This window comes from Larimichthys crocea, chromosome VI (genome assembly GCF_000972845.2).
Source record: "Larimichthys crocea isolate SSNF chromosome VI, L_crocea_2.0, whole genome shotgun sequence".
Classification (NCBI taxonomy): domain Eukaryota; kingdom Metazoa; phylum Chordata; class Actinopteri; family Sciaenidae; genus Larimichthys; species Larimichthys crocea.
In genome coordinates this window covers 12,898,247-12,923,921 of record NC_040016.1, presented here as the reverse complement: position 1 = coordinate 12,923,921, position 25,675 = coordinate 12,898,247, and the positions used below count along the sequence as shown (strand labels likewise).

The following is a 25,675-nucleotide window of genomic DNA, read 5'->3' as shown; positions in this document are numbered from 1 at the left end:
TTAAAAATGCTGTGCAAAGTTATTTTGTTTAATTTAAGTTACTTACAAATACAATTGTTTCTGTACAATATATTTATGTTGCAGAATCTCAACAACACGTACTGTCTGCTGATGATCTGCTGAGGGTAGCCGGGTGAGCTGAGTAGTCCGAGCGGCTCTGAGCAGAGGTCAGATTCAGGTAGCCCATCTCTGCTGATCGAGACAGGGACCCGGAGCTGAAACAGTGAGGTGAAGAAGTCACGTCCGTCTGCTTGCTCTGTGTACTGTCCGATTCGCCCTGAATTTCTGAAGGTTCAGGCATAGTCTCACTAGAGACACAAAGTTCGCAGATATTTAATGGTGTTTTGACAAGCAAACAGGGTTGTGCTGAAGTTCTTAACTAGGGTCAGACCTACCTTGTAGTTGGCACAGGGAGAGATGTAAAAACCTGTATAGGATTAGATTTTTTCTTCAGGTCCTAAAACAACAGAGCAAAATATTAGGTTAGTGGTGTTGGTTAGCTCAGTCGGTAGAGCATCCGCCCCATGTACAAAGGCTTAGTCTTTGTCGCTGCACCCCAGGGTTTGAATCCAACCTGTGGCCCTTTGCTGCATGTCATTCCCCATCTCTCTCTCCCCACATTCCTGTCACTCTTCAGCGGTCTCTGTCAAATAAAGGTTGAAAAAGCCAAAACAGATCTCGCCAGTACCCGGCTACCTATTACCATATGCTTTGGGCGTGCCCTTCCCTGAATACCTTTTGGATGGAGATTTTTAACACTATTTCACAGGTCACCTCTGTCTTTTTCACACCATCAGCGGTTACTGCCCTATTTGAAGTCACCCTCAGACCTGTTGTACCAAATTTTAAGAAAAACGTGGTGGCCTTTGTAATTCCTTTGGGACTTTGGGATCGTCTGCTTCTTTCAGGAAAACATAGGGGGCCATTTTTTGTTTACACAAATAAATTGACTTTTCCTAACATCCCAAACTGACAAACAACCCTTTATACATTGTCTTTTTGTTTGTTATACAAGTGTCTTGTTCATTGTTTGTCTTTATTTGAGTTTTGTCATAATAATATTAATAATAATAGAGTCAAGAAGAAGAAGAAACTTGATACTTGCTTTTTTATAGCTGTCATTTATGTGTTTGAAAACATAATTTAAAAAAAAAGGCCAAAAAAAAAATAAATTCTTAAAAAAAATATATATCAGGTTAGTTAGATTAATAATATCACTTTATAAATAAATACGCTTACGTGGCTCTTGGAACAGTAACAAGGGTCAGTTAGTATTGGTGGTCAGACATTCATGATGAATCCTTTAGCGACCCCCTGACTTTTCAACAATTGTTGGATGGATTGCATTGACTCTACGTCTTGTTAATCCATCCATCAATTTTGTTTAGGTTGTTAGCATGACTACGGACTTTTAGTCATGGCCCAAGTTAGGAATGAAGTTGAACATATTGTAGCCAAACAACAATCATACCCTGTGTATAAAGATTAACTGGACTTAACTGTGCACGGAACTTCTGCAAAGTGAAGTGACTGCATGTTTTGCAGGCTGCGTTCCAGGACAGCGAGCTGATTGGACATGTGAAGTATTTTGTTTCCTAGTTTCTTGTTTTCCAGCTCTAGAAAATCCACCCTTGAGATAAAAACAAACATATTTGCAGTGAATTAGTGTAAAGCTATAGAAATTAATTGTCCTTTGAACTCTGCAGTTAAGTGTTCACTGTGTATGTTCAGTACCTGCATTTGGACAAAGTAGCTGTTAGATTACTGTCCTTTTTGTTGTGCTCCTCCTCATTTAGCTGTTGTAGCAGCCTTCTCCTCTCAACTAGTAGTTTGTCATTTTCCACAGTTATACTTATGGTGAGGTCTTTTTCCTAGGGAAGATAAACACATTAGATTTTTTAATTTATAAGTCTATAGAGTGAGTGTCAATAGAGGAATTGCCTATGAATCAGCATCTCCCTCCCTTATTGATGCTATGGACTTTGCCAGAGTTCGACATCAGTGAGGGCCTGTTAACCTTGTGTTGTGGAGAAACTGCTGAAGTCAAAGGTCAATGGTCAGGTCAGGAGGGAAGAAAGTGTTCAGGAGCCTCTAAAGTCTTATGCTCTAGTATTTATTGACACGTCGAGAATTAGAGACACTCTCAAAGTACATCAGAAGTGCCTGAGTCGGTATCACATTCTGCTGAACCCATGTTGGTGGATAGACTTTAAAACCCAAGATAACACTACAAATACTATATGACCCAAATTAGCCAAAGAGAATGCTCTACTACGTTCCTCTGGGTCCTCATAGACGAGTCCTTAAGTTTTAAACGTTGGTCTCTTCTTTAAAATAAGACATCATCTACCGTTAACTGCACTACTCACTCTATACAAAACTTTGTTTGAGCCACACATTAATTATTGTAATGTCATTTGGTGCAACACTTACCCCAGTTATCTGAAAAGGTTGGAAAGCCTTCAAAAAAAGATTATTCGAGCTGTGTCATGGTCAGAGTACAATACCCCCACAAGACCTCTTTTTCATCGCTTTGGTCTTCTCAGTTTGACTGATTTAAGTCTACATCATAACACCCTGTGTGATGCATCAAATCATTCATAAAACTAACCCTAGACTATGTGTGCTGGTTCCGGTTTGCGGTCCTCGGGATGCATATGATACCAGAAGTAAACATCTAATCACTGGGAAAAAAGAAGACTAAAAAGTACCAGCTTGTCTCTGCATGCAGGGGACCACAGATCAGCAAGCTTTCTAGTATGTCTAGGAAGGCAGCAATAGGTCTCTTCGTCCCTGGCCACCACAGTGCTGCGATAGACTGGCACCTACTGTTCCCAATCAAAGCCAAACAATTCCTACTGCCGAGGACCTCAAGGCCTACACGTGATCTTGTGTAACCCAAGATCACTGAGTCAATATAGATACTACAGCCAGTATCTAGGAGTATAAAGGATATTTGTTTTGTGTGAAAAAAAGGATTAACAAAGGCGGACATGCACATCATCACATGAATACAAATAATAATACATTGATTTTTTCTCAATGATGCACCTCACCCTTACAAACATCCTGGTTTCTTTTGTGTACAGTAGGACTAAGCTGCGGGTTTACCTTTGCTAATGAGTGGGAACACAAGGACAGTTCTCGCTCGAGATTGTTTATCTTCTCATCACGCCAGGCGGTTTCATCGTCAAATTTCTGTTTGGCTCGACACAGTTTTAACTTGTGCTTTTCCTTCATTTCGTGGTATTTACTGTAAAAAAAACAACAACGCACATTACTCATAAAATCAATCCAGAATATAAAATGCTGACTGCAAAAGAAAGCTATACACGTCATATATTATTCTGATGATAGATTTTATGCTATGAAAGGTCACTGTCATATGTTGTCATACATTGTCAAAGTTTTCAATATCCTCTATACCACTGGTTCACAAATTTAGGGTCACAAAGCTTGTTGTGTAAGAAAACATTTTTTTTATTTTTTTTTTTACAGTTTATCAGTTGCTCTCTACCGTTATTGCTATACATTAAATATGCATAAAAAATCCATAAAGTACTCCATAAGGGGTCTACTCAATGATAGAAAGGGACTAGAAAATGTTGGGAACCAATGCTTTACAGGACAAAGAAAAGTCGTGGGGTTTGTTTATACATACAACTTTAAATTCAGTTTTTCAGATGGCAGCAGCATGACGGGTCTCTTACCTTCGCTCTCTGTCGAGGCATTTAAGGGTTTCACAGACCTCCTTCTTGAGTGTTTCACACTGGTCTTGGGTAGCCAACAGAGTGTTCACTGCTTCTTGATAATCCGGACACTCCTGCAGTACCACAATTACAACCATCAAAAGACGATGTCACTATTATATAACAAACTAACCCTGGTTCTGGGACTAAGACATGGGCAGCAACAGTTTATCTTGAGCACTGGTCCAAAGTTGTTCACTAAACATGTTTGTATCAGATGCATCCTGTATATCATCCTCTACACATGACATTGCAGCAGAGAAAGTTAGGAAAACATAAAGGTAGAACTATTGATTTTAAAGCTTCTTTATCTTCCTCTTTATTGGTTTTAACACCTTAATCCATCATATGATCTCACATTTCTACTGCTAAACGTGCAGCCAAATCACAGACACATTTGTTCATTGAATTAATTATTAACCTCATTTTACTGATTATTAACAGCTCCCTGACCTTTGGCAACTTTCTAAACAAAACTAAACTAAATAAATATCACTTTAAAGCACATAATTTGTAGTAGTTGTCAGTCAAGTTTTAGAGCTCACCATAGCACAAGGACTCTAGCTCTTGTAAAAGTCCCTAATGACGGACCAAAAATTAGGTCATTCATCACTACTCATTTGCACAAAGTTATCCTACTACTACTATCCTTACTACTGTAAAACACTCAGTCAGCGCTCCCCTCCCTGCATCTGGTGACTCTGATGCAGACTCTGATGCAGAATGCTATGTTATGCCCCAGTCTAGGGGCCTAGAGCATAACAAGAAAAAGGTGTCACAATTTTCCCCGAGTCCCAAGTAGCCACTTACAACAAGTTTTATGTACAAAAGAAAATGGTTTATTTACAAAACTGAAAAGGTCAAACAACTATAACTAAGGAATCATCTACAAATAGCAGAAATACGATCACATTACTCTTGTGCTGGCCAACTAACACTGACTGCCTGTTTTATTCCATAATGATTTTTAAATTTTACTGATCAAATTTAAAGATTTAAATGGCCTTGATCCAAATTATATAAAAGACTTATTGACTCCCTAAATGCATCGGCGTTCTCGGAGACGAGTGGATCCAGTTTGTGACCAAAGGTGATCAGGTCTTTGCTGTTAGGGCCTCCCAGACTGTGGAACATTAGCATCTTGGGAGGCAGACACGGTCAAATTTGATTTGATTTGATCTCTTAAATCCTCTGTTAATATAAATATTAGTTACAGGGTTTTATCACAGTTTTTTTAAACTTTATTTTATCCCCTGATGTTTCTTGGTCCCTGTGTTGTGCATTTATTTGGTGCTTCTTAATCGGCTATTCTTTATCTGTGTTATTTTTATCTGTACCGTTTTTTTCTTTTTCTTTGAAGCATAAGAGCATAGCATAAAGGTGCTGCATGCATAACGTTTATTATTATTGTTATAATATATAACCAGACATAGTCCTGATAAATTACCAGAATATTCAAATATATAAGACTTTACCCCGTGCGTTGTTTACCTTGCTCTGCAGCAGCTGCTGTTGAGTCTGTTGTTCTTTATCCTCTGATGCAAATGAGTCTTTTAACTGACAGTGACTGTCTTCACAATGTTGTGAATCTGCCTCTTTTTGCTCCCACAGCCTTCGAACACACACAGGAACCTTCATTTCACGTATTATTGCAACATTGAGAGCTGGCATGCACTACAGTAGTTGCTGGGTGGTGTGAGGAGGTACAATATCCTACTTTTGATCCTGAAGCTGGTTTTCTTTGGTGCAGATGGTAGCTATAAGTTTATGCAGATCTTTATGAGAATTATCTAGCTGCTGCTTCAAGGAGTGTATCTGAAAGGATGAGAGAAGGTTTTTACATTGTGTAATAGGAAATTAAAAAGGTAATTACAGCGCATTTCTAGTGCATTTAATACAGTGAATCACTCACTTCTGAGTCCTTCTCCAAAAGGCGTCTTGTTTGACTGCTGAGTTTATTTTGTAAATCTCTGCAAATGTCATTGCTCCGAATCAAATCCGCTGCCTTGGACTGAAAACAAGAGACCAACATCAACATCAACGCTATGTTTTCTTCATACATGATGATTTTCCGATCTTCACTAGATGTTCTCAGGTAATGCTCAAGGATCTATACAGTGAGACTTACTTTAGCTTGGTTGGCCTGAACCTGCAAGGTCAGGAGCTGCTGCTCAGCGTGCTGCTGCTGCTGCTGCTGCTCATGGAGGGCTGACTCCAGCCGCTCCACCTCCCTCTGCAGAGATACAACCTGAGAAGCAAAAGTTCAATCAGGAACACTGTCTTTAGATTTTGCCACAGTCTCCATCAGCCAATCAATGTTTTTGCTGTCAAACCTTAAATCGGTTTTCCTCTCTCCCAGTTGGAATCATTGTGATCCCGTTTGAGCTCATCAGGAGTCAACTCTTAATCACAAATCTTCAGCGTTCTCTTCATCCCTTCACCACAAGCAGCAGGACTCCATCACAGGGTACTTCTCACAATCTCATCTTTATTGTGCACGTCAATACATATATTTGTTTGAAATGCCTACGTTTACATTTGATAACAACCTTCAAGAAAAGTGGATTTCAGCTGGGTCGAAATACAAGGAAGAAAACAGAGGAAGATTTCCACCATTTGAGTTCTTCAGCAAGTTTGTGTGCAACAAAGCTCGTAAAAGAAACGACCCTAGCTTTGCCATTCCAAGTACTAGCGGCTCACCTGCAAAGTCTGAAAAAACCTTCTTTAAAAGCACAAAGTACCCAATTTCGGTCCACAAGACAGACGTCGCCCCAACATTCCCAAGTATCAACAAAGGTGCCGGCGACCCAGACAAAAGCTGCCCGATTCTGGAGTCGTTGGAGTCGAGAGTACTTGCCAACCTTGCAGTGCCGCAAGAAATGGATAAAATCTCACCAAAACCTGCAAGTAGGGGATATTGTACTTCTCAAAGACATTCAAGCTACCTGCAACAACTGGCCCATGGCTATGATCACAAAGACCTTCCCTGGAGAAGACAGAAGGGTGAGGAAGGTGGAACTGAGAACCACAAATCAGGGACATTCAAAAACTTTCTTCAGGCCAGTCTCAGAAGTTGTCTTACTTCTTAAGTCTGAGAGACTCGCGTAGTTCATGGGGGTCAATTATTGACCTCACAGAGGTCAGGCGGAGAGTGTGTTGCCTTTCAGGCATAAATTTGAATGAACATTTATTTTGAAGGATCTTTTATTTTGAAGGGCCATTTTCAAGCTGGGAGTTTCCGGGTTTTCAGGTTGTTTGGGTCAATAATTTGAGGAGGCTAGCTGAATGTGCACAGCTACATTTCTGTGTTCAACCACATGTGTTTCATCACTGTAAACGCCACAGAGGCAACGTCGGAAGTTACATTTATAAGTTAATGTTAAAAAGTACTCTTTACATAAAAAATGCATTTGATTTGTTTGTAACTAAAACATTTTACTTACATGAGAAAAGTGGGTTACAGAGCTAAATGGTAATTCTGTATTTGTTTTTGTTACAGTTTTCACTCACAATGAGAGAAAGAGCCACAGTAAAGAGCAACTAAAGCTTACTACGACTCACGTCTTCATTAATAAGGAAGAGTTTAGCTAGTTGTATAGCTGCAGTTGCTACACTGCAGTGAGGACAACATAGACAGGTTTGCAATGCAAATTGCAATCAAATTATTTAGCAAATCAGCAAAGGAAAATGCTAATTTGTGCTTTTCCATCAACCATTGTTAGGAGTTAAGCAACAGCAATAATCAGTAGGTGGGACTAATGCTCAAGTCAGGCCTAAGAGGACGGTTTAACAAGAAAATCTAGAAAAAAAACCTCAAAGTGTCGAAAAAATGTAGAAACCACAATAGAAATACGGCATTTATGTTTGTTTCATGTAGTCATTACATCACTGAAGCAGCCAGGGCCATGTTGCTGTATGTTGGGCAGCAATACAAATGATTTATGATAACATGCATTTGACTGATCAGACTACTCACAGTTTCCTCCTTTTCTAAAAGAAATCTCATCTGAGCGTTGAGTTCCTCCTGTAAATTTCTGCAGGTCTGGTTGCTCTGTGACAGCTCTGTTGCTTGAGACTAAAAAAAAAGAATGAAATGAAAATAAGTTTCTGCTGGTGATTTAGATATTGTGTACAGATGTTAAAGTGGGATCTTTTCACATAACTATAGGATGGGCAGACTGTTTCAGTCTTTGATCTACAGGGAATCTGTGTAGTGAGACTTACTTTAGCTAACTCATTAGCTTGGGTGGCCTGAACCTGCACAATGAGGAGCCCCTGCTCAGCCTGCTTGGCCGACTCCAGTCGCTCCACCTTCTCCTGCAGAGACACCATCTAAGACAAACAGTATAACATTTTCACTACTGATTAATCTGCTGACATCATAAAATAGTAAAAAAAAAAATGGCCATAACGATTTCCTCCACTACAAGTTGACCTGTTAAAATATCTTTTTTGGAACAATCGTTAGCACAAAAACTCAAATAGAGTTTACTATAAATTCACAATTGAGAAACAGGAAAAGGTGAATTCTTCATCAATCATTTTAGTTTGAAAGAAGATGAATCAGTTTTCAAAACTGCCAATTCATTTTCTGCCAGTTGAATAATAAAAAAAATGTTTCAGCCCTACAGGACACAATTACACTGATGTGTCATTTTTATCTGTTTACCACTATACCACTGTCACACACGTAAAAACAAATACATACAGGCAGACATTAAACAGATGTGGGGTGTCATTTGTACAATGTACTCATCCATGTTAGCTCATAAGTGACATTGGTGTACACCATAAACCGCAGAATGAACAATGAATAGATGTTGTGCTATAAAGGGCTGTGTGATATGACCATACAATGTTTGTCACGTGAGTGAAAAACATCTGTCATCTCATATTATTTTCCCTATGGCATGAATACAGGCAGGAAATTTGCATGAAGGCAACAAAAACTAACATAGGAGGAGAGTGAAAGGGACACATGGTAATCCTGAACAGGAGAAGGACTCCAACCAGCCAAGACAAAACAGGGAACTTGCGGCTAACATACATGAACATGGTTTGGTTATAAAACGTCTGACAGCAAGCGGAAAACTGCAATTTAAAAATCATGTTGCAGACTGTAATTAACGTCATATGAATGAAGTAAGAAGTGTGCTTTCTACGTGGTTATTTATTGGTTTTCTTCATCATGATAAATTGTTTCGTAGATATGAAATAAACATTAGTTTCGCTAAAACAGGATTAATGCTCAGTGAACACGATGTAAAGCGAGACTCAGGGTTGTAACTATACTGTAGAAAAGGGCAACAACAATTAATTATTCAGTTTGTTCAGCCTTAATTGTAAGTGTGCTTTACAACATGATGTATGATTTACCTCCACTTTTATTATGGCCGACAGTCTGTAATAAGCAACACTGTGTGCCGCCTGAAAGTACTATAAATTCAAGCTTATTTTTCAAACTTGAAAATCTTTGCTGCAAAATAATGTGTAAAATTATTCCTGTGTGTTACCTCAGCATAATGTTTGGACTGTTTGACATCGATATTGGTAAAATTATATTCCAGCAGGTAGCGTACCGTCTGCTGCAGAGAGCTTTTCTCAGCATCCAGGCAGCGTACCCTGTTCCTCAAGGCTCTGATCTCAAGGTCCAGACGATCGTTCATCTCTTTGGCCTTTCGTAGTTCTGCCATTTCTTGTGAAATAAAGACAGACGATGAACTCATCAAATTATAAATAATACATATTGAAGGATAACACTGTTCTCCTACACTGCTGAGTATTCTAACACAATGCTTTGTGTGTACATGTTCACCACATGCTTGTGTGTTTTCTCCCACAGTCTAAAAAGTCTCAAATTTAGGTGAAGTGGAAACTGCAGTTGTCTTATAGAATGGATTGGAGTGCGAATGTGTTTGTTTATGTGTGTAATGGACTGGTGACCTGTCCAAGGTACTCCTTGCCTCAACAATAATTAAAAAAAAGATTCTCACCGTATTTCTTCAGTTTTTCTACTTCCTGTCTCAGTTGTTCCACCTCTAGCTGTGCAGCCTGCAGCTCAGGCTCTACAAAAAACAAACAAACACCAATGATGTGGGAGCAGGGGAAGTTGGTGGAAAACAGTTTTTGTTTTTTAGACTGTTTGGATATTTATTGTATGATCGTAAACTTCTGGCTTGTAGTAATATGCAATATTTATTAGGGTGTCATCCTTAATAATAATAGTTTGTGATGTTTTCTTTTCCAGCAGTAGTGGCCAACTTTATTAACTGACAAATAAATACACAGGAAGCACTGCGATAGTGGTGACAGCAGGCTACTGCATTATCACCATGAGAAATCTTTTTGAGAATGTCATAGTCTGTTTGGAAGTAGCTGATTTATCTCTCTCACCATAAGCTCTCTGGGTCAAATGAGCAGACTCCAGCTCATCAGTCAAACGCCGGATCTCATTGTGTGCCATGGCCAGCCTGCGTGAACCCTCCTCCAGGTCCCGCTCCAGGCGGGAACATTCCCTCCCCACACTGCTCGCCTGGTCGGCCAAATGCTGGGTCTCAGCCTGAAGAAAGTGGGAAAGAGTGAGTGACCAAATGAACATTAAAGTGATAAAGCAACTCAACAAAGAGAACCAGTCAATAAAAACAAGAATATTCATAGATGCATGCATAACCTTGAGAAGGACTTTGGGACAAAATGCATCAGCGGTGTAGTATGTTGAATTTCTTCTGCCATGCACAGTTCCCTAGCGTGTGTTGGCAACAGAAAAAGAGGTTGCCGTTAACGTGGACCCTGCTGAACAGAAAACATGCTTACAGATCCTCACGTACAAACATGTACCTTCGGATAATCAAAATAACGTGCAGTGCAGTTTTTAGTGTTTGTTAGTATGGGATGCAGCACAAATACTGTGAATAAAAGAACATACAGGAATAAAAGTGTGTTTGTTTTGTGAAGCTTTGTGAAGTCCAAACAGTCTCTTCCATGGGCTCTGGCCATGACGTGGTGCCCCCTTGTGGGAAGTCTGTGGAATAACAGATCACAGAAGAAGTCGTTTGATCACAGAGAAATGTAAAAGGCACGTCTCTCTCACAATTAAAATGTATGTATATAAATCTAACTTACTTATGATATAATTATACAATAAATGGCACACATGAGGGATCACATGCTTCAAAAGGTAAAACTACACAAAGGAAAGAAGGCATTGTGTGTATCTTACTTCACTCTGGTGTTGGCTGAGAGCTTTTGCATCTCTTAGGTTCTCAAAATGACCCGAAACCTTTCAACTTTGCAACTATAAACTACTACTCACGTCTCTCACTACTACCCAAACCTACCCTTAATTGTTCATGATCAAATAAAAGTGAAAAGGTCAGAAACTAACACAAGGATCAAACCTCAGTCTAAGCCTTCCTCTAACCTGGTGTGCATTGGTGTTCAGCACTTGCGCTTCGGTCCCCAGCAGGCTGGCTGTGTTTCCATCACCTGTCAGGTTATCAGGAATCTCACTCGTCTCAAGTAAGGAGGCTCTCTCCACCAGGAGGTAGGCCACCTGCTCACTGGGGCTACTGTGGATCAACTCTGTGAGACCCTGCTGGTACAGCATTTTAGCCACCTCGCTTATCTGGGAATCTATTGCAAGATTGGTGAAAAAAAAAAGTAGGATTTGTCAGGCTTTAAAATCTGGAAATTCTGTGGACTAAGAGTGTCTGTAATCCTGTGAAGGCAGTCTGTTCAAGTTAGCTTTGCCTATAGAAGCACCGCTCGCCACAAAGGCATTATCTGCTGTGTTTTTAAATAGCATTTGTTGGTTTTACAAGAGAAAAGATTTCAAGTGTACATCTGGTTAACCAGTCCGCATGCAGAGCCGCTTCCCTGAGCTTTGTCCAGAATTAACTCCATGAATAACTTTCAAACAAACTGTCCAACAAGATATGGACATGGCTTGTATTACTGGAAAAAAAAACTTGTGAATGAAAGAGATAAATGTAAGAAGAGATAATTCTTCACCGTGTGAAACAAAAATACCTATTCTCAAAATGTGTACCATTAATCTACTGGATAATGCCATGCAACAATTTTTAAAGATTAAAAATACTCTGTCATAGAAGTACTATGTACTCACTACTTCTCTTAACCTTGCTTTATTCTTATTTTTAGGCGATGTATCAGTGGAAAATGTCCAACCTTGAAGGGATATTAGACGCCGCAGCTGATCCTTGAGTTGATCGTTTTCATCCTGTATCTCCTGAGCCAAAACATCTTTGTGCTCTGTAAAGATTCGAATCTGCTCCAAGGACTTGCGCACCTTACGGACAGAAAGCTGAAGTTTTAATATCTAAGAGACAAGGACCTTCATTTATTCTTTGAATTTCTAAGATCATTAGTGATTTAATAACTTACCTCTGTCATCTCTGCTAAGTGTTGTGAGCGCTGGGTGTCCAGGTCCCATGTCACACCGCTCAGACGACTCCTTGTGCATTGGAGGGCACGCCATAGAAAACACAGCTGAGCCTCCTTAGAGGAATCGGGTGCGAGTCCCTCTTCAGTGAACCATGTGGTCATCTGCTCCAGCTCTTCCTAGAGAGGGGATGAGTGACATGTAAACAAAACATCATATTTCAGCGAGGCTACGGTCTCTATCTACTTGCACCCTACATATTTCCAATCAGTCTCTGATTTAAACATTATATATATATATTTTTTTAGATTTCACCGTGCAACAGTAAGAGAAACAATTACAATACATGACAATATTTTAGGATAAGGTGATCGATCTTGTGTTTTTTTTCCTGATATATCCAAATAATCTTTGTCAATGAATGTTTCTCAGCTCTGAACTGTGGTGAAGTAAGTGACAAGTCTCTTGGGTTATGTTTTAAGCATATTTTTTGGGGAACAGCTGTTTCCTTCAGCAGAGACAACTGGCATTGCCATCATGTGTCTGCGGAGCAGCTTCTTCCAACACTTTATCATGCATGTTATTATAATCACATGCTCTGCAGCCTAACTTTATTTTAAACTGATGCCAATGACATTACAACATTTACATTTAATGACACAGTAAAAAAAACTAAAAAAAAACATGATAGCTTCCTGGGATAAGTTTGTGATACTGTCTTGAAGGTAAATTATTTAATTCACCCAGTTTTCAGCAGAAAAGTTGGTAAAATGTCACACCTGGCTCAAGTTTGTAACGTTTTCGGTTTTAGCTCGCTAGCTGTTGAGTAAACTAAACGAACAAAAAGTAGAATAACGGTAACCGTTACCTCCGGTTGATCCATTTGTCCTCCGGTGTGAAACAACTTTGTACGGCGGTTTACACTCACATTTTAACCTTTTCTGTTGTCCGACATCGAAACCAAAACATTGAAATAAAATCAGCCCTCGGTGGGCTTCAAAAAGCGAAGAGTGACCTCCTGTTCCGTAACACCGAGACGTAAACACGCGAGCCGACCGTTGTTGTTGTCTTCCCGTTGTTCAACGGTACGTTACAAACAGACACGCACGCGCTCAGCTCGCTACAGATTTGAATTGAAAAAAAAAAAAAAAGAGTTACTCGAAACTTTGAAACGTGAAAATCAGCGACAGGCAGAAAGAGAGGACACAAAAAATGGGCTGGGGATGACGGAACGCACTGAATAAAATCAGGGTCTGTGGTTAGAATAAGTGGTGGTGTGAGTTTCTGTTTCTCCTTGTTTAAAAAAAAAAAAAAAAAAAACTCCTGCGCACTGTGATCGTGTGTTTTCCGTGGGTCCATGAAGTAGTCTTAAGGCACCGTTAACAGTGTGAGTAGTTTAAATTCACCGGTAAACATCAGTAGAAAACAAAACTATGCTGCTGAAGTGAAATGGTGGGATACTTCTATTACTGTTAGTGGTGGAATGTAAGTACTATTCAAAGTACAGCTTTTTTTTAAAAAAACTTACATTACTGAAGTTTTTCCATTTCTACTTTACAGCATACCTCTTACTCTATTACAGTTTACAGAGAAATATGCTCCTTTTCAGTCTAGTACAGTGACAGATATGGTTACAATCTAAGATATTGACCTACAAAATATATGACCAGCTCATAACATATGATGCATTAGTCGTATATTTTGGGTGTTAAACCACCCAAAATATCTCAAAGACTTATTTATAATATTCACATCACTTCAGTTAAGTACAACAGTACTTGAATGACATTTACTTTTGATACTAATAATAAGTTTACATTTTGCTGATAATCTTTATGTACATTTACAATTTTGCGCTGGACTTTACTTTTTTTGTGTGTATTTTACAGTGCGGTGTTACTACTTATTTAAGTAATGAATCTGAACAGTTCCTCCCCAAACAATTATTGGTTAATCAATGTAATATTACTCATTATTTGCTATGGGCATCCAGTGCTGTAGTAACTTGAGTATAAGGTGTGTTCATTTTATACAAGTAACAACATAATTTGGGACGCAAATATTCTCATCTGTAAGTGCAATCAAAATTATTAACAGACAGAATTAAATTATACCCAGCAGGGAGATTTTATTGCATAAAATGTAGCAAAATGCTGAGTGCTTACAAACTGCTTACTGTTTATTATTTGTGATGTGTGTTGTTTATTTAAGTTTTTATCTTTACTATATTATATTGTGTTGCTTTGACTATACTGCATTGTTGGTGAGACAAATATCCTTACCTGGTGGAACAATAAAGTTTATTTTTGTACCAAAACCAGTGGCAATTGAATGAAACTGAATTTAAATACAAATTGATATTCTTTCTGAGAATTGAAGGTCCAGTGTGGTCCAGGATTTATATCTATTTACAGAATATGGCTGAAATTGAATACAATATTCCTAAGTATGTTTTCGTTAGTATCTATTCATCAGAAAATAACAATCACTATGTTTTTGTTACCTTACACTGAGCCTTGTATGGATGCAGTAGTTCATCTTCCACAAGGTCCGTCATGTCCCAGAATAGACAAACAAAACACTGACTCTAGATGGTGCCTTTTGTATTTTTCGTGCATTTTGCAGCCACCATAGTTTCTCCTTCATGCTAGCAAGGAGATGGTGAGGTGAGGAGGTTGTAACTGGACTGCTACATGTCACTAAATCCTACACACTGGCCAACACTGTGTGTTGTGTCTTGGGTGGTCTTGACACTTCCTGCACATTTACAATGAAAAGTGGGCAGTAATGAGCCTTTATTTCCTGCCTTTCAACCACCGCATTCTGGTAATACTGTGAAGGTCTTCATGTCGAGCAACACGTCTGCATGTGCAGCACAAAAGCTTTTAACAATACAACACAGCCCATAGAGCATTCTTGGTTATGACAAATATGTTTAAACTGCATGATTCTGTCATTGTGATAACAGGAATACACTACCTCATCATACTTTAATTCGGATTGGATATATACAGTACAGCTTTAGGGTTTTTTTCTGTGCCATTATAGAGGAATGTTATTTTTGGTTCTGAGTTGGTCCAGACCATATATTTGAGGGGGAGGGCAGGGAAACTTTAGAGGAAATGGGTGTTGTGAACTCCTCCTATATCTAACTCCACATTCCTCATTTATACCCTTCTCTCCAAGTTTTGGACCCAGAAAGAGCACAGAGGCGAGAACGCTACAACTCTGGAAAAAAATCAAAGACGATCACTGAAGGGTACAGACTCGAAGGCACTGAAGCTGAAGGGTAAGAGCTTCATCAAAATATATTGGTTACATTGGATTAAACAGAAAACATGTGCCTGGATTTTTTTTCTGACGCAGGTCACACCAAAATGTGATGAAATGCCAACTAAAGAGTGTAGTTGTTTTAACATTTATGAAGATACTTTTCTGTTCTTCCACCGTGATATGTTTGCGATTTCTGTGGTCATTACTTTCCTTCTGCCTGTGCCAGGTACCTCAAACTATAAAGTAAACCAGATGTAGTAGTATGTAATCAAACACATGCCTCTCTGAATTGTCCACAATCTAATAGCAACAGTGCATACAGCACTTTTGTGCAATAGCAACAACCCTCTATGGGCAGAGTGCAGTGCTGGGTGGGAAAGACAAACATGTGCAAGGCAAAGAAAACCCTCTCCTTAAATTCTGAGCTGGACTTTACAGTCGAGGGTTGGTGATTAAGCAAAAGTAAACATCTACATTAAACACTATTTGAAAAAGGATTCAGGGATTCATGAAACCAGGCAGCAGTCTCACTTTCTGGCCAAAGAAACAAATGTACTAAATGTTTTGATATTTAAGACTTAGTTAAATCTGGGGCATGGATCTACAACTCTTTAATTCTCCTCAAAGAAAGTTGAGATGATAAAAACAATTAATTTATATTGTGTTTTAGCTAGCTATAATATAGTAGAAAAACAGCAGCTGTATTTATGTTTAAGGATTCCATGGTTACTTTGTATTGTATTTTTTTTTTATTTTGACATATCTGGGGGAACTGAAACCTAAAAGTCTTACTGCATAAAGAGACTTCCCGTTTTTTTATGCCTTAATGTTTCTGATGGAAAAATTCTCCAAGCCGATTTTAATAAAATCAATGAGTCATTCATCACTTTGTGCCATCTGATTTCAAAGCTGTTTCACAATAGTTTTCTATGGTGTGTGTCACTGGGGGGAGTGTTTAAACTCATTAGGAAGAAGTACCTCAAATGTAATGTCATTCTTTATAATACAAAGTTTGTATCCAGATTCATGAAAAGTGCACAAGAGTATATCAGACCGTTGGTAGACAGGGGTTCAGATCACAAGTTTGTTTACATCGTCACAGGGAGCTGATGTTCTGATGTATTCCTCAGAGACTGGTCAGGGTCTGAAGGCAGAGAGAAATCCCCACAGTGAGGCTTGGTAAATGGGCAGAGATTGCCAGTGCAGATGTTCAGATGCATGATGAAAGTGCTCAGAGTTTCCTCGAGAGGCAGACAAAAAGCCTACTGTTTGTCCTGATCTAAATGACATGTTGTAAAGGGACAGGGACTTAGCAGTGGTTCTTTGTGTTTCTGTTCTATGTGGAACCACCAATCTGAACACAAAAAGTTCACAGCTCTCATAAAAACATCATCCTACAATCTTAATAACATCCCAGTTTGTTGTTTGCACACAGGATACCAGACTCGTCCCTCATCTACAAGAAGCGATGGTCTTCCTGCTCATATCCCTAACTGTGCTGCATCTGGTCACCTTGGCCATGCTCCTCATCGCCACCCTGGAGAAGGTAAGATGCACAGTGCCCTGATGACTTATGTTGTCTCTTTTCTTACAGTTGTTTCTTTTTCTTATGTTTTCTCTTTCTCTCTGCAGTCATGGTGGGTATGGACTGATTCAGAAATCAGAGACCTCTGGTACAACTGCTTCCACAATAATGCCACAGAAACCTGGATGTGTGCTTCCACTAATGAAAGCGGTAAAGTATTTGTATGCACGCTTGCCTACAAACGCGTGGTTCATTTATTTCCTGGTTATATTTTACATGTCTGCATGATTGGATATTTCATAACTGCCTGATGCTTTTAGTTTTATTTGTGAGTCAGGGTGTTACACTTATTCTCCGATCATCTCTCCCCCAGACTGGCTGCAGTCTGTCCAGGCCCTCATGGTCCTCTCTGTGGTCTTCTCCTCCATCTCCTTCTTGGTTTTTCTGGGTCAGCTGCTCACCTTGTCCAAAGGAAGACTTTTCTACTTCACAGGCCTATGTCAGGCATTTGCAGGTGCTTTACGTATTCCACAAGCCACATTAAATGCTTTAAATCAAAATAAATAAACCTGACATTTTAGGTTTTCAATGTTTCAAGATTAAAGATGTTCATTTTTTATGGCAGTGACAACTTACCTGCATTTATATACTTAATAGAAGAGTTAAAAGAGTTACATCTTCACTAGAAACCAACGTGACTGAGGCTGAGTGCCAAAGAAAGTTTAGGGAAGTCAGAGAATTGAAAGATGGACTGACTCATCATTGGTTTTGGTCTTTTTGTGGCATTTGCTGACAATAAGAAAAATCGAGAGCAATGAAAGTCTTATCGCTTCAGAACCGATTCAACTAAATAGCAAGAGAGGCAGTCCAATTAATCCCATTAATGTGTTGTTAAAAGCATGTATATGTATGACTGTGATGAGATAAGAGAATTTGAACTAACACCTTTTTAATGTGTTACTCTTGCAGGTCTCACAACCTTTGCCGCTTGCCTCATCTTCACCTTCCACAGAAAGGAAATCTTAAATGACTCCAGAGATCTGGCCAAAGGACGCTTTGGCTACTGTTTCATTCTGGCGTGGCTGTGTGTCCCTCTCCTCCTGATCAGCGGAGTCCTATATGTCCACCTGCGCAAGAAGCAGTGAGCGACAAAAGATAGAGAAGATAAAGAACGCCTTAAAAACCGTTTTAGTATGAGTGTGATGTTCATTTCACTTCAGTCACTTCACAGTTAACAGTAAGCATGCATGTGGAAATAAGATGACTGAGAATGAAAGCCGTGTTGAAAAGATACACTTCTGTTTTCTTTCTGACTCAAGACCCACCCGACCGTGCCCATGCTTCATGGTATGTGGGACATTTCCGTCATCATAGTGGCGTCGTTCTCTGTGAGATATTATATTGTCAGTCAATAAAGATCAAGATAGACAAAGGTAATTAAAACTCAGTCACGCTATATGATAAAAACACAATGTTACATGAAGGATTCTGACTCTGCTGTGCTTAATGTGTGATTGTTTGTTTTGTATATATTTGTGTTTTCTTATTAAAAAAAACAAATGCACTGAATGTTGTCATTTTGTAATAAATTCTAAGTGTAACACATGAACAGACACGATCCTCTGACATAGCACAGTGGTTGCAAAAGGATGTGTCATCTTTGTTATTCACTCAAGGTATGCTCGTGCTGTTTTCTGGAGAACTGTCTAAGAATATGATAAAGAGGCCGGTGATGATAGTATCAGTACAACCATTCTAAATATGTACCGCATGAGTGTGTTACTCTCAAACCTACCTGTCAGGCTGGACCAGTCCAAAAAGCCATATATGGTAAGTGACAGCCTCTTAAATATATTATACATGGAAATATTACTCCCCACACACCTCACACCACACACACATTCAGGAAGTGTATGTAATCAGTGTGTTAAAGAGCTTGATTAAATTTAACGAGAGCAGTTTATGAATGTGAGTGAGAGAGAGGAACAACAGGTTTTAGCAGCTTACCGACCTGTCAACTGCGCAGAATGTCAGGAATCTGAACAAGGAGTGGAAGCGTTACGAGGTGTGAGAGATGACATGCAGGGGAGGGAACACACACACACATGAAGAGATTCAGCTGCTGTGAGCTTATGAGCAAAACTGGAGCCTCAGAGATGAGACATGCGGCCCGGGAGGTGAGTTTCACAATGTGTCAGATTTTAGTGTCTTCAAAACTGATTTTTTTCTTCTACTTATTAAAACATTTGACTCACTTTCTTGTGTTGACATGAGCTGGGGGACAAGGCTGCTGCAGAACATAACAAGTGCCCGGGAGTGAACTTTTGAACCCTGAACAGGTTTTTATCTCGGTCAGGTCAAACGTCGAACTCATTATCAAGATTGCCAGCAACACCGAGATCTCATCTGTGTTCTGCCTACATGGAAATATTTTGACTTTTTGCCAGAGGGATAAATAAAATGATCATTTTAACTAGATTGAAGGGTGACATGAGCCGGCCTGGGATCTTGTCGTCACACAACTGGAGTCAGTAGTGGGAACTTTGATAAGTAACGCTTATTCCCAGGGACACACCAGGCTGCGGTCATGTCAAACTCCCAAGAACAGAGCCTGGATGAGAATGCAGTGTTCCTGCCAGTGACTGAGTCCTCCCCAGAGTTTCTCCACTGCGAGAAGGAGCGGCAAGCAGTGGAGAGACTCCTGAGCGCGGGACCTGAGGCCTTCTACAGCTCCATTGGCACAGAGCGAGCTGGCTGCTTCCTGTCTTCTGAAGAGGTCAGCCAGATAATCAGCTGGGCTCAGGACTATCACTTCAACCCACTACAGTTGCAAAGAGAGACAAATGGAGAGGAATACAGCTCAGAGATGGAGAACTTCTGTTCCACATACTTCCCTTCATTCTCAGATACGCCAACCCCGAACCTGGACTTGGGCTGGCCTGAAAGAAGCCCCTGGGTGCCGAAGGGGAGCGTTACAGTCTACACAAATCCTCCTGCTGACGGAGAAGCTCCTGTCAGAGAGATCATCAGACGGCACTTACAAAAGGCTAGCCAAGTATGGAAATATAATGTGCATTACATTTTTATAAATGAACACACATTGTTTCATATTGGAGGTTGAGTACATCAGTATAAATATGAGAAACTGATTCTTTCCTTGGGTATTCAAAGATTCACTATACATGCACACCACTACATCTGACAGAGAAATGTACTTTTTGAAATCCCCCCAGTTTTTGATGTTTATTTGGTGGCTTTATATATAATAAATAAAACTCAACAATATAATGCAGTATACTTCAGTTGAAACTCTTCAACAGTAAACTAGTCACCAGCTACAATACTGAAACTGTTGTGTACTGTACTGTATGTTGTGTACATAACACACTGCTCAGAGCTATTTCTTTTAAAACGAGTTTTACAACTTCTTCACGTTGCCTCGGGTAATTACCGTATCATCATAGAAACAAAAGTAGAAAAGGAAGGGTTTCATTTTGTGTGACGCTATCTGGATAATCCTGTCAGTTCATGAAAGACATTTTGTGTCCCATGCAGGTAATCGCCATCGTGACGGACAGATTGACAGATGGTACAGTAATTGGTGATCTACACAATGCTGCTTCGAGGGGTGTCGCTGTTTACATCATCCTGAACCAAAGGTCCATTCAGGAAAACTTCACACTCAACAGGCTCAGGCATCCAGTGAGTCACATTCGACAAATCAGCACACACCTTGCAGCCATCCTTCTTTGTTTATTTTTGACATGACAATGAGTAAACCAGGTTTTATTTAGCTAAAATCAAGCACCACAAGCCTAACAGATCAACACATTAGGTATTCGTCACACCTGAATGTAAATGTACATCACTGGTATTAAAACATTGACACTAACTCTAAAACTGCAAGTATTTCTTTTTTACTTTGGCATGCTTATGTTGTCAGGAATGTAGCATGTAGGCCTACTTTTAACAAAGAAAGGCTAAACTGGTTGCACAGCATTCATAGTTGTCTGTGTTGTTTCAAACCCTGCCTAATGCTGAGAACAAAATGAATAAATCCTATCAATGCAAAATCTGAAATTGAATACACACATGACTGAAATTTTGTGTCTATAATTAAACAGGCTATTCAAGTGATGATCATGAACAAAGGATATTTGAGATATTTTAGCCTATGGGTATAACAATCTTGGCAATGCTAGTAGTGTAGCTCCAGGGATGGTGATGTTTGTTGGATAGACTGCCATGATATTTGGTAGAGATACTCGTGGTGTTCCAGACAATGAACCCTGATGAGTTTCTGGTGTCTTGGCTATCTTTTCTGACTTTTCATTTAGTGCCATCAGAAGGTCAAAGTTGTCACTTATCCAATGAAATATCTCACAGTCTGCAAGACCTTTTCCACTAGCTCCACCATGAGGTTCACATTTGTGGATTTTAGTGAAATTTCTTAACTATTGGATTAATAATTGGATTTTCTTAAGGATGCATTATCTTTTCTTTTAGCACCATCATCAGATCAAAATTTAAATTAGTCTAATATGTTGATCTGCAAAACTATGTTAGCATGCAGACTAAATTAGATGAACTTGGTTAAAATTATACCCGCTGATTATCAGAATGTTAACATCGTCATTGTGGGTATGTTAATATGCTGAAGGCAGCACACCTCAAAGCCTCACGGAGCTGTACATACAAACCTCGTTCAACATGTAGTTGACAATTTACATAACATCACAGATAGTTTCAAGGCAATTCAATCTCAAACTCTGTGATCTGACAGAACATACGGGTCCGTGTTCTTGGTGGGAAAACCTTCTGTTCGAGGATGGGACGAATGGTTGTTGGGGAAATGAAAGATAAATTCCTTCTGGTGGATTTAGAGACAGTCATTCATGGCAGCTACAGGTGAGCTGTTATCTCAGCCTATTATTTTTTGTATCACACACATTTCAGAGTGATATAACAAGCTGTCTTTGTACTCTGCAGTCTCACGTGGACAGACGCCCACCTGCACCGGCAGCTGATCACTGTTCTAAGCGGCCCAGTTGTTGATTCATTTGACAGAGAGTTCAGGATCCTTTTTGCTGCTTCACACCAAGTTCCAGATACATCGAGAGTCGCAGGTTCTCACGTAGACACAACCCATCAGCTGAAAGACTTCTCAAATCTCAGGTTTCAGAAGCATTTCCCCGTAGACCCTGAGATTATCAGCCCTCCGTCCCCACCTGCTGATTCTCTCCTGGACTGGGAAGCCATGGGGGTTGTCCAGAGAGACCTCGGCTTCCCTGACAGTCCTCTTGATCAGAATGAGGAAATCATGGCGAGAAGCAAGGAAATTCCTCTGCAGAACAACATGCTGTTTGATAAAATTATGGGCATTTTTAATGGAGACCAATTGGTGGTTAAGAAAAGGTACATGGAACATCTTGACATTTTTAGCCAATTTTAGACATCATTAGCGAGTCTGAGAAGTCTTTGGACAAAGTATACAGTGTATATTTAAAATCCACTTTGCCATTTACACAAATGTAATTTTTTTATTCTTATTTATTATCTTCTATTGAAACCTTTACTGAAATGATGAAACATGTTTTTTTTCTCTCGCATATAGTTTTAATACTTTGTGCTACAGGTTGTCTGCAGGACTTTACTGATCTGTTTTTGTACATGACAGGGTAAGTGAAAACACCCCTCGAGTGACGAACAATGTGCCAGAGAAATCAACTTTCAAGTGAGTCTTGCTGTAGCTGCTTTTGACATTAAGAGTATTCACTCTCGATATGTTTTTTTAATTTTCTTGCCAATTGTTTTACTTAAATCTTTCCATGGGATCTTTATTATTTTCATAGCCACAGACAGGCCTTGTCACCAGAGCCAACAAGTCCAGAAAGAAGGAAAAGGTAACACCCAAAATATAAAGGAAACACCTTGAATTATTATTATTAAAATAACATACCCCCTCAAAAATCTACTTTGTCTCTTGCAGGGTGGAACACATAATAGAAAAAGCCCGTTCAAAGCAGGTCGCCATAGAGAAGAACAGAAAGTTAGATGACATAACAACAATACTTGATGATGAAGCGATAAAGCCAACTCACAATATGGCCATACCCACCTCCCCAAAGAGAAGAGAGCACCCAACGAGGGAAGAGGAGCACACCAAACTGGAGAACACACCAACTTCTAGAGTAAGTAACGAATCGCTGTCAAACCACTCGAGTTGATGAACCTTGATACCAAAACTGAGATGGATTTCTCTTCTCACAGAAACCTTTAATCCTGAGGATGCCACAGTCTGAGAGCTTCAGCTCCCTGAGTGACATTATGAAGAGGATCCAGCATCAGCAGAGCACTGGGCTGATGAAGAGAGGATTAAAAGCCACTGCAACTGAAGTGAGCCAGTCCATGATGGACCTGAGCGTACACAACAAAGATACAAATAATGAGAGAGGAGTCCCAGTGCCAAGATTTATAGGCAGTGTAAGTGTGTAGATCCATCGTATTTCTCAGTCTAAATGTTTGTTAAGAAGAACTAGTTCTTATAAAAGAAGGTTTACAGTTTAGCTCTTTAGTTCACCAAAACAGGAGAAGCACTTTACTAAAAATTAAGATGAATGAGTACTGATGAATTATATTTCATAAATCAAAACAATGTCTATTTTCATCCTAGAAAACCTTTGTTTTCTTAAATGATGCTGCTTTTTAAGTTTATATATTTGTTGTGAGCTCTACAAACAATTTAATTTTAGTTGTTTTATTTCAAAATCTAGCATATTATGAGCACAAAACTAAAATGAAAGTACCAAAAGTACTAGTTCTACAGAGGTTTGACCAAAAAGTGAATTTTCCTTGCCACATTGTTTCATTTTAGGGTTAAAAAGTATCCAATACTTCACAGGACAGAAGAGAAATATAATTTGTTGCATTTTCATCATCTTGACACCTGTAAACTTTATCTCAGGGAAAAAATACTGTTCTACAGTTAAATGACTGATGTGCTAACCCCTGATGAGTAATAATAATGATTACCTCAAAATTGAACTTTGGCACAGTATGATTTTAATTGTCTTTGTTACTGTCAATGTTTCCTTGACAGGGATTTGACCCGGATCGTTTGACACCTGCTTTTGCTCTGATGAAGAAGAGGAACGATGACTTAAAACCTCTATTGTACAGAACGCCAAAGAACTTTCTGCCCAGAGAGAGGCCTCGCAGCGCCACTTATAACCTCGGTGTGGACTGGAGGAGGTCGCTGGCAGAGACAGATGGAGAAGTGGAAACATTAGCAAAGAAATAAGACATGAGCCCTATGTGTGAAAACATCTTCTGTCACTGAGGAAAGTCAGCTGTCAGTAGTGGATTGTCATGACCTCTGCAGTGTTAATTACCCGCACTAAACCCAAAACAGGCTGTGACTCCGATAAAACCATTGTTAGGATGTATGTGCTGTATATACCAGTTGTATCTGTTGATTTGAAGTCTAGATGTTCTGCTGTGTGTTGGATGCAAGGGTTTCCTGCAGAATATATTTAAATAAATAAAAATGTTCTATTAATGCTGCTCACCATGAAAAGTATCAACTGTTTTAACCACTAAAAGATACGTGTTTACATCTGCGGCTCAGTTTAAAGAAGAAATTATGGAAGGACTTTTATATAATCTATAATAGCTATAAAACAACTCTCACTGACGACTAAAAGTCAGTCCCTGATGAACTCTTGTCCGACAGCCTCTCTCGTTTACTCATTCTCTCCTTTTCTCTTACTAACTTTCTCTGTCACCGTCCTCTGACATTATACCTGGTAACTCTGCCTGTTTGCCCAGCTCTGGTTCGCTCCCTATCATCATTTCTGTGCCCTGGGCCTGGAGGCCATCTGTTCCTGGCGGTCCAAAATGCAAGTGTCATCAAAATAAGAGAAATAGTTGGTTGTGTGTGACTTAAAGTGCCGTAAAGCGTTACATAGTTGGTGTTCCCAGTGCTCAAAATTAGAAGAAAGAGCAGAAACTTATGGAGTGCAGATGAATGACGGAGACACCCTTCACCTGATTACAAGTCAGTGTAGCTTCAAACTGATTTGAAACTTATTATTTTATGGTAGAAATGTTACACAATGTCGCTTTAAACTTAAGGGTGCAGTGTGTAAGATTTGGGGGCCTTAATTTTCAAAATAAGGCAAACATGGAATATAATATTCATAACCATGTTTTCATGCATGTATGATCACCTAAAAATAAGAATATTTTTTACTTTTGTTACTTAAAAATGATCTTTTTATATCTACAGTGGGAGCCGGTCCTCTTTCATAGAGGCCATCATGTTGAAACATTGTGTTTCTATAGATTAAACTAAAGAGTGGGTCCTTGAGTAGCTTCAGGCTGCTGACTGATGTCATTAATGGTATGTTTGTTTCCCTCCTCACATCTATGGTTTTTTTCAAGAGGCATACGTTGGGAGAGACAAGGCTCACATGTCCCAGGAATGGGTGGACCAAAGAACAAGTTCCCAGCTCCATTATGTTTTTTTGTTAGGAAATTTCTCGTTAAGGATTACCTGATTTTTCAAGAATTTTGCTGCCCCCATGGTACCTTTTATTTTATTTTATGTGATATTGTATATTGGGGAATTAAAGAAGAGTACTACAATTCGGCATACAGTGTTGTACTTTTACATAAATTGATGAAAACTGTATTTTATCCGGGATATTAAATACACCCGACGTTAGT

General features: G+C 39.3%; 3 protein-coding genes across 10 annotated transcripts; 2 read left to right on the top strand and 1 right to left on the bottom strand.

The window, feature by feature from the left end:
• Positions 1-7: 7 nt before the first annotated feature.
• On the bottom strand, positions 8-13,201 carry si:dkey-264d12.5 (coiled-coil domain-containing protein 30). 6 transcript variants are annotated; one of them, XM_027279625.1, is made up of 21 exons: positions 13,079-13,201; positions 12,153-12,329; positions 11,937-12,057; positions 11,170-11,381; positions 10,675-10,770; positions 10,420-10,491; positions 10,143-10,308; positions 9,743-9,814; positions 9,329-9,444; positions 7,974-8,081; positions 7,726-7,824; positions 5,878-5,997; positions 5,662-5,760; positions 5,467-5,564; positions 5,241-5,361; positions 3,711-3,823; positions 3,112-3,253; positions 1,735-1,871; positions 1,501-1,630; positions 396-457; positions 8-308 (listed from the first exon to the last, which is right to left on the bottom strand). In XM_027279625.1, exons 2-21 carry the CDS (start codon positions 12,312-12,314, stop codon positions 89-91), a joined length of 2,466 nt encoding a protein of 821 aa, XP_027135426.1. In that variant the 5' UTR covers positions 12,315-12,329; positions 13,079-13,201; the 3' UTR covers positions 8-88. The 6 variants fall into 6 exon arrangements, 5 of the variants coding, with proteins under 5 accessions (XP_027135426.1, XP_027135425.1, XP_027135429.1 ...); XM_027279624.1 differs by having other exon boundaries at positions 13,019-13,134; XM_027279628.1 differs by having other exon boundaries at positions 8-215; positions 13,019-13,134.
• Positions 13,173-18,512, top strand: emp3a (epithelial membrane protein 3a (MAM blood group)). Of its 2 annotated transcripts, none has more exons than XM_027279635.1 (6): positions 13,173-13,235; positions 15,337-15,439; positions 16,859-16,969; positions 17,056-17,158; positions 17,322-17,462; positions 17,918-18,512. In XM_027279635.1, the coding sequence occupies exons 3-6, from the start codon at positions 16,892-16,894 to the stop codon at positions 18,091-18,093; spliced, it is 498 nt and encodes a 165-aa protein (XP_027135436.1). In that variant the 5' UTR covers positions 13,173-13,235; positions 15,337-15,439; positions 16,859-16,891; the 3' UTR covers positions 18,094-18,512. The 2 variants fall into 2 exon arrangements, with proteins under 2 accessions (XP_027135436.1, XP_019118473.1); XM_019262928.2 differs by lacking the exon at positions 13,173-13,235 and adding an exon at positions 13,287-13,401.
• Positions 18,513-18,798: 286 nt separating this feature from the next.
• Positions 18,799-24,507, top strand: fam83e (family with sequence similarity 83 member E). 2 transcript variants are annotated; one of them, XM_010731383.3, is made up of 10 exons: positions 18,799-19,125; positions 19,223-20,003; positions 20,504-20,650; positions 21,732-21,856; positions 21,938-22,363; positions 22,626-22,682; positions 22,801-22,851; positions 22,938-23,139; positions 23,219-23,431; positions 24,048-24,507. In XM_010731383.3, exons 2-10 carry the CDS (start codon positions 19,536-19,538, stop codon positions 24,246-24,248), a joined length of 1,890 nt encoding a protein of 629 aa, XP_010729685.2. In that variant the 5' UTR covers positions 18,799-19,125; positions 19,223-19,535; the 3' UTR covers positions 24,249-24,507. The 2 variants fall into 2 exon arrangements, with proteins under 2 accessions (XP_010729685.2, XP_027135364.1); XM_027279563.1 differs by having other exon boundaries at positions 18,799-20,003.
• Positions 24,508-25,675: the final 1,168 nt, after the last annotated feature.

Bases quoted from the DNA above. Each gene is read 5' to 3' on its own strand.
- si:dkey-264d12.5 (XM_027279624.1), bottom strand. The intron at 12,058-12,152 runs GTAAGTTATTAA...TCTGTCCGTAAG, and splicing joins ACTTAGCAGAGATGACAGAG to GTGCGCAAGTCCTTGGAGCA. The intron at 10,492-10,674 runs GTATGTTCTTTT...AACACACGCTAG, and splicing joins ACAAACACACTTTTATTCCT to GGAACTGTGCATGGCAGAAG.
- emp3a (XM_027279635.1), top strand. From the start codon at position 16,892: ATGGTCTTCCTGCTCATATCCCTAACTGTGCTGCATCTGGTCACCTTG. The intron at 17,159-17,321 runs GTAAAGTATTTG...TCTCTCCCCCAG, and splicing joins TGCTTCCACTAATGAAAGCG to ACTGGCTGCAGTCTGTCCAG. The intron at 17,463-17,917 runs GTGCTTTACGTA...TTACTCTTGCAG, and splicing joins CCTATGTCAGGCATTTGCAG to GTCTCACAACCTTTGCCGCT.
- fam83e (XM_010731383.3), top strand. From the start codon at position 19,536: ATGTCAAACTCCCAAGAACAGAGCCTGGATGAGAATGCAGTGTTCCTG. The intron at 22,364-22,625 runs GTACATGGAACA...TGTACATGACAG, and splicing joins CAATTGGTGGTTAAGAAAAG to GGTAAGTGAAAACACCCCTC. The intron at 23,432-24,047 runs GTAAGTGTGTAG...TTTCCTTGACAG, and splicing joins TGCCAAGATTTATAGGCAGT to GGATTTGACCCGGATCGTTT.